This window comes from Protomyctophum parallelum, assembly GCF_964188405.1.
Source record: "Protomyctophum parallelum genome assembly, chromosome: 5".
NCBI lineage: Eukaryota > Metazoa > Chordata > Actinopteri > Myctophiformes > Myctophidae > Protomyctophum > Protomyctophum parallelum.
Genome location: NC_139702.1, coordinates 15,095,830 through 15,109,427, shown reverse-complemented (window position 1 = coordinate 15,109,427; position 13,598 = coordinate 15,095,830). Strand labels below are relative to the sequence as shown.

The 13,598-nt window shown below is 40.0% G+C and overlaps 1 protein-coding gene across 1 annotated transcript in view; it reads left to right on the top strand.

Annotated features, from left to right (window-relative positions):
* Positions 1–1,469: 1,469 nt before the first annotated feature.
* Positions 1,470–13,598, top strand: part of ttbk1a (tau tubulin kinase 1a) — a gene marked incomplete at its 3' end in the record, with an annotated part of 33,986 nt that continues 21,857 nt past the window's right edge. Inside the window, exons 1-9 of the mRNA XM_083764324.1 lie at positions 1,470–1,592; positions 2,109–2,256; positions 3,267–3,340; positions 3,952–4,092; positions 6,080–6,184; positions 7,658–7,723; positions 10,457–10,549; positions 12,222–12,347; positions 13,031–13,182. Of these exons, the coding sequence (XP_083620450.1) occupies positions 1,485–1,592; positions 2,109–2,256; positions 3,267–3,340; positions 3,952–4,092; positions 6,080–6,184; positions 7,658–7,723; positions 10,457–10,549; positions 12,222–12,347; positions 13,031–13,182 (1,013 nt within the window). The 5' untranslated portion in view covers positions 1,470–1,484. The remainder of the gene's footprint in view (positions 1,593–2,108; positions 2,257–3,266; positions 3,341–3,951; positions 4,093–6,079; positions 6,185–7,657; positions 7,724–10,456; positions 10,550–12,221; positions 12,348–13,030; positions 13,183–13,598) is intronic.

The window sequence follows — 13,598 nt, the reverse complement described above, 5'->3', positions numbered from 1 at the left end:
GGCTGTTACTGTCCTGAACCTTCTGTTGGCTGCTGATCACTGTCCTGATCACACAAACCTGAACGAACGTTATGTACGTTTAACCGTGTCAAAGGTCAAAGGTTATGGTTAAACCTAGCCTAACAGGGTCAGTAAAACCTAACCTAACAGGATCAGCGTTAGCATGGTTAGCTAACATCGCTAATACTAGGGAACTGCTTAATTCTCTCAGCTCCACTGTTTTATTGCTTCAACGCTTCGATCTGGTTGGATCCGGTTGGATCTGGTTGGATCCGGTTGGATCTGGTTGGATCCAGTTGGATCTTCAGGAATATAAGATCCAACCGGATCTAAATGTTGAAGGAATAGACCAGCTGCGAGTATTAACCCTTCAATGAGATACAGCCTTATCACTGTCAGGGTTAGCGATAACTCAACTATATTTCTTCTCTAAGGTTAGGTTTAACCCCTTCAGGGTTACTGACAGTGTTATTACTGTCAGCATTAGGCTTACTGTTAGGGTCACTGACAGCGTTATCATCGTTAGCGTTCAGTTTAGAACTCTGACCCTGATCCAACATTGAGTGATTTATGCTCTAACGTCTCAAAGGTGTTTGTGTTGTCAGGACAGTCCAGGTAAGGACGAGCTTTATAGCAGAAAACCTGCTGAAAATATTACAGCACCTGAAATACACTGTCTGTCTGTCTGTCTGTCTGTCTGTCTGTCTGTCGTCTGTGTGACCGACTGACTGAGTGACCGACTGACTGATTGACCGACTGACTGATGTGCAGGCAGACAGACAGAAAGACAGACAGACAGACAGACAGACATGACCTTTGACCTCTGACCAGGCCAGCAGAACTCTGCATGCTGATTGGATGGCCTGCAGCATGGCATGAAGCAGCATGGTCACTGTTCAACCAATCACATGTCTTCCTTTCAACCACTGGACCAATCATGTGACAGACAGACAGACAGACAGACAGACAGACAGACAGACAGACAGACAGACAGACAGACAGACAGACAGACAGACAGACAGACAGACAGACAGACAGACAGACAGACGCATACATGTTGTTTTTGTAACATGAGACACATATTATATGAATGGAAATGTGAGTATTTTGTCCTTTTGGACTTGGAAGGTGAGATGTGGTACATTTTACATTATTATAATGAGGGAAATACAGTTTTATATCTCACAATATATAACATGTATAAGTAAAGTAACTGTACATTTCAGCACAGTATTATTAACATTAAGAATAAAAGTTTGTAATTGTAACAGCACAGTAGAGAAGTGTTGGTAATTATATTCCATACAGTATGTCATATATATAAAAAGACAGACAGACAGACAGACAGACAGACAGACAGACATACAGACATATCCACAGAGAACATGGGTTATGATGTTAATTGGTGTTAATTGGTGTTTGTTTTCGAACAGATAAATGGCTCGTTTAAGCTGGGCGCAGCGCGGGTTCTGTCCGGCTGGCAGATGCAGTGTCTAGTTCCTGGTCTCAATGACAATAACAACATGAATGGAACGGCAGAGCAGGTGGACATTTTACCACCTAACTGTATGGTGAAGGACCGATGGAAAGTAGTAAGTTATACCTCCATACCTAACCCTACCCCTTACCCCTTACCCTAAACCTACCCCTTCCACTAAACCTAACCCTTACAGAGCAGGTGGACATTTTACCACCTAACTGTATGGTGAAGGACCGATGGAAAGTAGTAAGTTATACCTCCATACCTAACCCTACCCCTTACCCCTTACCCTAAACCTACCCCTATCCCTACCCCTTCCACTAAACCTAACCCTTACAGAGCAGGTGGACATTTTACCACCTAACTGTATGGTGAAGGACCGATGGAAAGTAGTATGTTACAACTCAAACCTTACCCCTTACCAGTACCCCTTACCCGTACCTTACCCCTTACCCTAAACCTACCCCTATCCCTTCCACTAATCCTAACCCTTACAGAGAAGCATCTTACCATCCAACTGTATGGTGAAGGACCGATGGAAAGTAATAAGTTATACCTCCATACCTAACCCTTACCCTAAACCTAACCCGTACCTAAACCTAACCCTATCCCTAAACCTTTTTAACAGCTAAAGAAGATCGGAGGTGGAGGTTTCGGGGAGATCTACGAAGCCTTGGATCTTCTCACCAGGGAGAACGTTGCTCTGAAGGTGGAGTCGGCTCAGCAACCCAAACAGGTCCTGAAGATGGAGGTGGCTGTTCTGAAGAAACTGCAGGGTAACAACATGATAATGACTTGTATATTCTAATAACACCATGTCTTTCTCTATGCCCAAATATGGATTGTTTTGTTGTCTAACCTCATATATGAGGATAAAAGGACAAGGTCTCACAGATAAAGACATCTCCATATTTGGGCAAACAGATCGACCATATAGTCAGATTGGTGGTGCGTCGTAGGTGTCACGAACTCTACATGTGAGGTCCATGTAGCAGCGTAGCATCTACGTAGCCGCGTAGCGTAGCATCTATGTAGCAGCGTAGCATCTACGTAGCAGCGTAGCGTAGTGTTCATGCTGTGGATGATATAAAACATTTGAAAAGGGAAGGTGACTGCTGTTTAATTAACTGTTCTGGATCTCATTATTTACATCACAAGGTTTGAGCTTTCTATCTAGCACCTCTGCTGAAACACTCCATCATCACACTTCCTCTATACACTGAGCATGTGCAAACCTCCCGCAGGAGACGGGGCCACACCTCCGTGCACCTTCCTCTTTATTTTTCCTAGGCCAGAACCAGGAAGCACTGCATGTGTCAAACATTTTAGAACATGATTTACAACCTAAATAATAAAGGTGAGACTTTAACCCATTGTTGTTTCCTGTAATCTGTAATCTCAACTGTAGTGTTATGGCACAATAACTGGTACAAATAATAATCTCTACCAGTATAAATCATAACATAGATAAACCAATATAATACCATAATAATAATAATAATAATAATAATATATAATAGTATAATAGTTTCTACCAGTATGAATTGTAACATAGCCTATTGATTCTAAAGTCGAACCTGCTTGTGTTTTCTGCCAGTATAAACTGTAACATATTGATACTAAAGCTATATTCTACTGACCTGCTTGTGTTTTCTGCCAGTATAAACTGTAACATATTGATACTAAAGCTATATTCTACTGACCTGCTTGTGTTTTCTGCCAGTATAAACTGTAACATATTGATACTAAAGCTATATTCTACTAACCTGCTTGTGTTTTCTTTCAGGTAAAAACCATGTGTGTAAATTTATTGGTTGTGGGAGAAATGACAAGTTCAACTATGTCGTCATGCAACTACAGGTACGGACAGATGATCATAATAACATGTCAGCATAACATACATAACAAACTGTATGTTATAGATGACATAACAAACTGTATGTTATAGATGACATAACATACTGTATGTTACAGTGTTATTGTGTTAGTAATAGCAGTAGTAACAGTGTAATTACATGTATTTACAGCAGTAATAACAGTGTAATTACATGTATTTACAGCAGTAATAACAGCATTATAACATGTATTTACAGCAGTAATAACAGCATTATAACATGTGTAATTTAAGCAGGGTCGTAACTTGGCAGACCTGTGTTAGTAATAGTAGTTATAACAGTGTAATTACATGTATTTACAGCAGTAATAATAGCATTATAACATGTATTTACAGCAGTAATTACAGTGTAATTACATGTATTTACAGCAGTAATAATAGCATTATAACATGTATTTACAGCAGTAATAACAGTGTAATTACATGTATTTTCAGCAGTAATAACAGCATTATAACATGTGTAATTTAAGCAGGGTCGTAACTTGGCAGACCTGTGTTAGTAATAGTAGTTATAACAGTGTAATTACATGTATTTACAGCAGTAATAACAGCATTATAACATGTGTAATTTAAGCAGGGTCGTAACTTGGCAGACCTGCGCCGTTCGCAGCCCAGAGGGACCTTCAGTATGAGCACAACGCTCCGCCTCGGGAAACAGATCCTGGAATCTATAGAAGCAATTCACTCTGTAGGGTTCCTGCACCGAGACATCAAGCCTGTAAGTTGTTATTATTAGTATTAGTATTAGTATTAGTATTAGTATTAGTAGTAGTAGTAGTAGTAGTAGTAGTAGTAGTAGTAGTAGTAGTAGTGGGCCAACCCAGGGCAAAGCCAGGAGGAGAAAGAAGCGTACCACCTAATGTAGACGTGCTGCGGCGCGACAACTTGGCTAACAACACTGCAGAGCTCAAAAACCTGATGTTGGATAGGAATTTGTGGAGGGCAGAGATCCAGGAATCCCGAGTTGGTGTTGGCTAGACCTCACTCTCGCAGCAAGAAGAAGAAGTAGTAGTAGTAGTAGTTTACAATTGACAATGTAGGCATTTATCAGACGCTCTTAATCCAGAGCGATTTACAATAAGCAAGAACAACACATGGTGATACATCATACAGAACAATAGAACAACACATGGTGATACATCATACAGAACAATAGAACAACACATGGTGATACATCATACAGAACAATAGAACAACACATGGTGATACATCATACAGAACAATAGAACAACACATGGTGATACATCACATATATAAATAGTTATCAAGAACCTAACTGGGACGTGTGGACTACTTCCAGCCTTCCTGTGTTGGCTGATCTGAGTGCTCGGGAGGGTGTGTAGGGTTCAATCAGACTTGCAAGAAGGCCCAGGCCGTAGCGTAACGGTCTGGGCACCGGACTGGTAATCCAGTCGCAGTGTGCCGCGGGTTCGACTCCCGGACCCGACACGGCCTTTACTGCATGTCATCCCCCCATCTCTCTCCCGTTTCCTGTCAGCCTACTGTCTGTCCCTTCAAAAATCAATAAAAGGCGTAAGCCGAAAAAAAAAAAAAAAAAAAAAAAGACTTGCAAGATATGGGGCATACCTTTGGTTGCTTTGAAGGTAAAGGTGGCTTTTTGAGCAGTGCTGCTAGCTCCTCCTATGCCCAGCTTTGTATGTACCCCATAGCCGGGGTGGCTGTGTGTACCCCATAGCCGGGGTGGCTGTGTGTACCCCATAGCCGGGGCGGATGTGGCTCAGGAGGTAGAGCGGATCGTCCAATGATCCATGGGTCGGCGGTTCGAATCCCCGCTCCTCCTCCTGTCCACATGTGGAAGTGTCCTTGGGAAAGACACTGCCACACTGCCTCCAATGAGTCGCTCGGTGTGAACTCGCCACCGTCGGTGTGTGAAAGTGAGGACGCTGACTTGACTGTTCGCCACTTTGTCACGGGCCAGGCCAGCCCGTGCCCTTATATAGACACAATGGTTGAAAGCGTTTAAAAATGTTTATTTGTATTGAAGTTGCATTGGTCTGTTTGTCACCTGTCTCTCCTCTGCAGTGCTGCAGGCACTCCTCTCTAGATTGGAGGGTGCCATTAAGTACTGTGGAGGAGGAGGGGTGTTTGCTCCTTTTATGTTGCATTTCCTTCATTGTATTATGTTGTCTTATAGTAAATGAAATGTGTGAAATGTATAGTTGTGGACCTGTCTACTCCCTGGAACCTCCGGCCAACGGCCAGCATTATCACACACTTCACCTCCCAATGTATGAATGACTGGAGTCACTGGACCATTGTAAAGAGCTTTGAGACTTGAGTAGGCACATTTGCTAAGCATTCCATAGCCATGATTTGATTGGCTGAGCAATGCTTGGCTGAGCTGTCCTTACAGTGAGTGTGCATGGGAGGGGCTACAGCGCTAATGCTAATGATAGCACTGATTGTCTTTAAGTGAACGCAGGCGCTGGCTAGCACAGCTTTAACTACCCTTTTCCTGCCACCTGGCGGCATCGAAATAATTAATAGAAATATTCGGTCCACTCCTAACCGACATTGAAGTGCTACTGACATTCTAAATAATTTAGCATAGCAACAGATTTTAAAACTACACTCATTTCTGAATAATTTAGCTTTTAAAACAGTAACTGAGAGACGTAATTTAATAAAAATGGCGACTCCACCTAAACGTGACTCTGATTTGTGTCTTTGTTTTTTCACTGCAGTCAAACTTTGCGATGGGCCGACTACCTTCAACATACAGGAAGTGTTACATGCTGGACTTTGGTTTGGCTCGACAATATACCAATACGACAGGAGAGGTCCGCCCGGTGAGTCTGTCTGTCTGTCTGTCTGTCTGTCTGTCTGTCTGTCTGTCTGTCTGTCTGTCTGTCTGTCTGTCTGTCTGTCTGTCTGTCTGTCTGTCTGTCTGTCTGTCTGTCTGTCTGTCTCTCTCTCTCTCTCTCTCTCTCTCTCTCTCTCTCTCTCTCTCTCTCTCTCTCTCTCTCTCTCTCTCTCTCTCTCTCTCTCTCTCTCTCTCTCTCTCTCTCTCTCTCTCTCTCTCTCTCTCTCTCTCAACATCTTGAACATGGATTGGATTGGTCCTGGTTCTGGCCACAGACAGATCGGTCACCCTTCGACCTCCCAGAAAATACAATGTTATAAAATGTTATTTGGTGTGTGTGTGTGTGTGTGTGTGTGTGTGTGTGTGTGTGTGTGTGTGTGTGTGTGTGTGTGTGTGTGTGTGTGTGTGTGTGTGTGTGTGTGTGTGTGTGTGTGCGTGCGAGCGACGCATGCATGTATACATAATATGTGCTTAATTATATATATATATATATGTATATAATTATATATATCATTTGTAAACATATTTATATTTCATTTTGAAGCATTTTCATCTTTTTATTTACTTATGTTTGTGTTTTGTTGACCTTTGTTTGACCTTTTGTTGTTTTGTGTTTCAGTTTGAGTTCCTTTGGACACTTATGATTTTATTCTGCATGGAGAGACGTGAGTGACAGCTGTCAATCAATCAATCAATCAATGGATCAATCAATCAATCAGGGCACAATAAGTAGGATGGAGTGTTTGTTTCACTCTAATAGAATTAGATTTTATGCATCCTAATGTCATTTTATAATTGTATTATTGTGTTTTAAATCAGAACACCCGGGGTAATTTAACCCATTAAATCAGAACGCCCGGGGTAATTTAACCCATTAAATCAGAACGCCCGGGGTAATTTAACCCATTAAATCAGAACGCCCGGGGTAATTTAACCCATTAAATCAGAACACCCGGGGTAATTTAACCCATTAAATCAAAACACCCAGGGTAATTTAACCCATTAAATCAGAACACCCGGGGTAATTTAACCCATTAAATCAGAACGCCCGGGGTAATTTAACCCATTAAATCAGAACACCCGGGGTAATTTAACCCATTAAATCAGAACGCCCGGGGGATTTTAACCCATTAAATCAGAACGCCCGGGGTAATTTAACCCATTAAATCAGAACGCCCGGGGTAATTTAACCCATTAAATCAGAACGCCCAGCGATTTATAGCAGCGGAGCACATTTATCGACGGACCGGATGTTATCCCGGATGTGGCTGAAGTAGCTAGATGTATCGTCTAGTGACGGGACCGCGGTGGGCCGTCTTAACACATAATCTTTTCTTAGAATTGTACGGAATGCAGACACTCCCAGACTGTGGAGCGATGCGATCAGTTTTGATATCAATAATTTCCGTCCTGTTGATATTTTAATGAATATTAATGAGGTTTATATTTGTCTTTTCAGCCCAGGACGGTGGCTGGATTCAGAGGGACAGTTCGTTATGCTTCGGTCAACGCCCACAAAAACAAAGTATGTACATATAAGTACACCAATACATCACAGTATAAATGTATTGTAAGTACACCAATACATCACAGTATAAATGTATTGTACATATAAGTACACCAATACATCACAGTATAAATGTATTGTACATATAAGTACACCAATACATCACAGTATAAATGTATTATGCAATAAGTACACCAATACATTATACATACAGTATCAATTCTTTATTGTTTATTGTTTATAAGGATCCCCATTAGCTTTTGCCTTGACAAAAGCTAGTCTTCCTGGGGTCCGACACAGACAAACATTTAACATTGGCAATACTTACAATTGTTTACAAACACTAACTCAAAATAAAACATAGTAAAATAAAATATAAAATAAGAAAATAAAAAACATAGGAGAAATAAAAAACAAAGAAACATAGCAAAAAATCACTTTCAACACATTATCAGTGATGGGCAAGCTACTTGGAAAATGTAGTAAGCTACACTACCAGTTACTCTCTATTAAATATAGCTCAACTACAAAGAAGCTATCCCCAGATAATTGTAGCAAGCTACACTATAAGCTACATGGCAAAAGTAGCTAGCTACATGGACACTACTTTTTTTTAAATATTTTTTATCAACTTCATGATCAAGTTTCCACCGAACAAATAGCCTAATAGGCAGGCAAAAATGCTGAGTTTGATTGTTTATTAAAAAACAAACTGGAAACAAGCCCTCTGTCTGGCTTTTGGTGTCAACTTTTTCACATTTACTTGTATTAATGTACCTTGCGGTGTCAGGAGCCAGCTGATTCATGTGTTCAGTGTTGGGAAAGTTCTTTTTTTATTAACTATAGTTCAGTTCACAGTTAAATTTTTTTAAAGGAACTAATTCAGTTCATAATTCAACATTTTGAACTAAAGTTCATGGTTCCAAAAAATTAACGATTTTAGTTATTTTTTGTTCTTTTTTTTTAATTATTATTATTGCCACAGCCTAGCCATTTGCGCACCAGCTGAGACTAGCTGACCCAGGTCACTAGGTAATACAGTGCCTCGGGGAGGCACTGTTTTACCGAATATTTGAGGATGGGATACTCAGATTGAGAGAATGCTGACAGGCACTTAAATGAGATGTTAATGTCCTGTAGGTAGACTTAGAAATAAAACTAGTGTTGACTAATCAATACAAGTGGCTCTTATTTTGATGGGGCAGTTTCTGCACAAGAAGTCCGTTGGACTTGTAAACAAGCTACGATGAATGAGCTGTCAAAGTACTACTTCGCTAAACCACGTTAGCGATCAAATTTACAATATGAAAACTTTCACTTAGACAATAATGTAGGTTACACACACTGGAATTAAACATGGAACCTGCAGGCAGCATTAGGTGAGTAATTCACTGTGTTGTGCTAGAGATAAAAGCCAAAGGACAGCTGCTGCGTGGGATCCTCTTGCTGCTTAACAACATAACTGTCAGACTCTTATCTAAACCAACCAATCATGGATTTTTTCCCCCACAAAACTTTATTTAACAGTCAATTTGTAACTTATAGCTTTTGTTGAAAGCTACGTCACTACTTGGGTCTAAAAATAGCTACACTACAAAAAACGCTACTTGGTTCAAAAGGAGTGAAGCTACCATCAAGCTACTGATAAATGTAGTTAAGCTATGTAGCTTCGCTACTTGTAGCTAGCTACTGCCCAACACTGCACATTATACATTTGAATTGTTATTTTCCCAGGGTTACTGCAGTATGGTTTACATAAGGTGTTCTTTTAACTTGATTTTAAAGATGAATTTTGTATTTGTATTGGTTATACACTTTGGTAGTGCATTCCAACCATAGACTGTAAAAAATATGGACAAAGCGTTCCCCGGGTCTAACATGAACGTAAAATGAAGCCTGTAATAATATGCTAATTCCTGATGTAAGTCGCCATCTTTGGTACCAGCTGGCCATTGGCTGGCTCCGTTTTGTATACCAGCTGGTCATTGGCTGCCCAGACAACGAGGCGGGACTTCCCCCCTTCTTCTCCGTTGGTTTTTATTTTGACTCGAGTGGGAGGGGAATCCCGATCATAGACTGTAATGGTAGCCACGCCCCTCAGAACATACGCGGTGGTTTTTTTTCTTTATGGTCATTTTTTTAATTAATGGGACCATAATTTTCCAAAAAGAATATTATGACATTAGAAATGAGACTTTAAACTAGTGACTGGAAGAAGAAAGTATTCATGACCATGTTTATTAAGGTAATACAGTCTAGGTGAAGTTGGGCCAAAATACATGGGCCTCTATGGAGCTATGGGGCTTTTTGGGTCCGGTCCAGCGCCACAACAGGCCATTATATGAACTACCGATTTCAAATGAGGCTTCACGAAATATCTGGCTGACTGCCCCCCTGATTCCAACCTCTCCAACATCTCTATAGATAATAGAAGATTTAAGAATATTTGTTCTTGGTTTAGGTGCCACCAAAACACCCGAACTGGCTTGTCTAGTCATATGGTTATGTTCGTCTCTTACATGTGCTACCTGTTCAAAGAAATACTGTGGTTTTTTGTCCATTAATACATTTCTGAAAAACGTAAGAATACGTGAATGTAATAAATTTATTATAACAGAGCAAAACAATTGTTCTTATTCATAATGTCTGTAAATGATTCATGAAATAAGACACAGAAACACATAATTATGATTAATGAATGTAATGATTTTGTGTTTAATTGCATTTAATACATGAATAAATGATCTTCAGGAAATGGGTCGTCATGACGACTTGTGGTCGTTGTTCTACATGCTGGTGGAGTTCGCTGTGGGCCAGTTACCATGGAGGAAGATCAAAGACAAGGTTATTATATTACTACAGTTTTATTATTATAGTTACCATGGAGGAAGATCAAAGACAAGGTTATTATATTACTACAGTTATTATAGTTACCATGGAGGAAGATCAAAGACAAGGTTATTATATTACTACAGTTATTATAGTTACCATGGAGGAAGATCAAAGACAAGGTTATTATATTACTACAGTTATATTATTACAGTTACCACGGAGGAAGATCAAAGACAAGGTTATTATATTACTACAGTTATTATAGTTACCATGGAGGAAGATCAAAGACAAGGTTATTATATTACTACAGTTTTATTATTATATTTACCATGGAGGAAGATCAAAGACAAGGTTATTATATTACTACAGTTATTATAGTTACCATGGAGGAAGATCAAAGACAAGGTTATTATATTACTACAGTTTTATTATTATATTTACCATGGAGGAAGATCAAAGACAAGGTTATTATATTACTACAGTTATTATAGTTACCATGGAGGAAGATCAAAGACAAGGTTATTATGTTACTGTAATTATAGTTACCATGGAGGAAGATCAAAGACAAGGTTATTATATTACCATGTTACCATGTTATATTACCATGTTACCATGGAGGAAGATCAAAGACAAGGTTATTATATTATTGTTATTGTTATTATTGTTATTATCGCTGTGGGCCAGTTACCATGGAGGAAGATCAAAGACAAGGTTATTATATTATTGTTATTGTTATTATTATTATTATTATTATTATTATTATTATTATTATTATTATTATTATTATTATTATTATTATTATTATTAGTATTGTTACCATGGAGGAAGATCAAAGACAAGGTTATTATATTGTTATTATTGCTGTTATTGTTATTATTGTTGTTATTGTTATTATTGTGAGTACATTTGACCATGCAGGTGAAGGAGGGACAGGGATTGGGGACATGTTGGGGACAGGATTGGAGACAGGGATTGGGGACATGTTGGGGACATGTTGGGGACAGGATTGGAGACAGGGATTGGGGACATGTTGGGGACAGGATTGGAGACAGGGATTGGGGACATGTTGGGGACAGGGATTGGAGACAGGGATTGGGGACATATTTGGGACATGTTGGGGACAGGGATTGGGGACATGTTGGGGACATGTTGAGGACAGGGATTGGGGACATGTTGGGGACAGGGATTGGGGACATATTGGGGACATGTTGGGGACAGGGATTGGGGACATATTGGGGACATGTTGGGGACAGGGATTGGGGACATATTGGGGACATGTTGGGGACAGGGATTGGGGACATGTTGGGGACAGGGATTGGGGACATATTGGGGACAGGGATTGGGGACATGTTGGGGACATGTTGGGGACAGGGATTGGGGACATGTTGGGGACAGGATTGGAGACAGGGATTGGGGACATGTTGAGGACAGGGATTGGAGACAGGGATTGGGGACAGGGATTTCTACAACTTTTCTATGTCATCAACTCTGAAAAGATTTACTTTGACCTTGAGGGAATGTTTGGATCCGAATAGAATAGATTATGTTTTACCAAGGAGTAGTGAGAGTTACGATCACAGGTTTCTACTGAAACGTGTGTGTGTGTGTGTGTGTGTGTGTGTGTGTGTGTGTGTGTGTGTGTGTGTGTGTGTGTGTGTGCGCACGTGCGTGCATGTTTTTTTAGGAACAAGTGGGTCAGATTAAGGAGCGTTATGATCACAGAATTCTCCTGAAACATATGCCTCCAGAATTCAACGTCTTCCTCGACCATGTTCTGGCCTTGGATTACTACACCAAACCAGATTACCAGGTACACATATCACATTACTATATATACATATACTCGATTTTACAATATCTGAGAGGGTAGAAGACGCGTTGGGTCTGCATCCACCTCTCAGACCCTTCGCTACGCGTCAGGTCTGCCTACACCTCTCAGACCCTTCGCTACGCGAGCTCTGGGGAGCTCCACATCGTCGGCTCTGTGCCGTCAAAGAAACGTTGTTTTGACCAAAAATGCCATCTGGGACAAGGAATAGGAGATACAGGCGATTGAAAGAAATTCATAGAATGGATAATTATGGCGACGGCGATCGAAGATGGACGATCCAGTGTTGTGCTAACAACACAGCTAGCTAACTGGCTAACGTGAGTAGCATTATGGGTCGCTCGATCGAATGCACTATAAAAGCACAATTGACAAAGGTCTTTGGCAATGGCGGTATAAGTGTCAATGGCGTTTAATGTTTGTGTTAGAGACAAAACAAACATTTAATGGTGTTTAATGTTTGTGTTAGAGACAAAACAAACATTATACTCTGTTCATTGTTAATGGCATTTTTAATGTTTGTCTAGACAAGACTAAACCTGTATATAGGAGGGGCTAGCGCCCCTAAACAATATATCATGTATACATGTTATAAATATTACGTATATTCATGTAATGTTTCATATAAATATTATGTAATGAATATTAAACGTTATATTTTCCAGCTGCTGATGTCAGTGTTTGACAACAGCATGAAGGAGAGAGTCATCACAGAAAACGAGCCGTTTGATTGGGAGAAAGGAGGAGGAGATGTTACGCTGTCGACTAGCGCGTCCACGCAGCCGCAGCAAAACACACGGCCCACTGCTGCTATGGGGTGAGAAATATACATGAAAATATATAAATATACATTATTAACGCTAATGCAACCTCACACGGCCCACTGCTGCTATGGGGTGAGAAATATACATGAAAATATATAAATATACATTATTAACGCTAATGCAACCTCACACGGCCCACTGCTGCTATGGGGTGAGAAATATATTTGAAAATATATAAATATACATTATTAACGCTAATGCAACCTCACACGGCCCACTGCTGCTATGGGGTGAGAAATATACATGAATATATATAAATATACATTATCAACGCTAATGCAACCTCACACGGCCCAATGGGGTGAGAAATATATATAAAAGATATTATACATTAAAATGTATCTATTCATACATTATTATGTATATATTATTTTACATTTTTACAGGGCTGTAGTATAATGTATATATA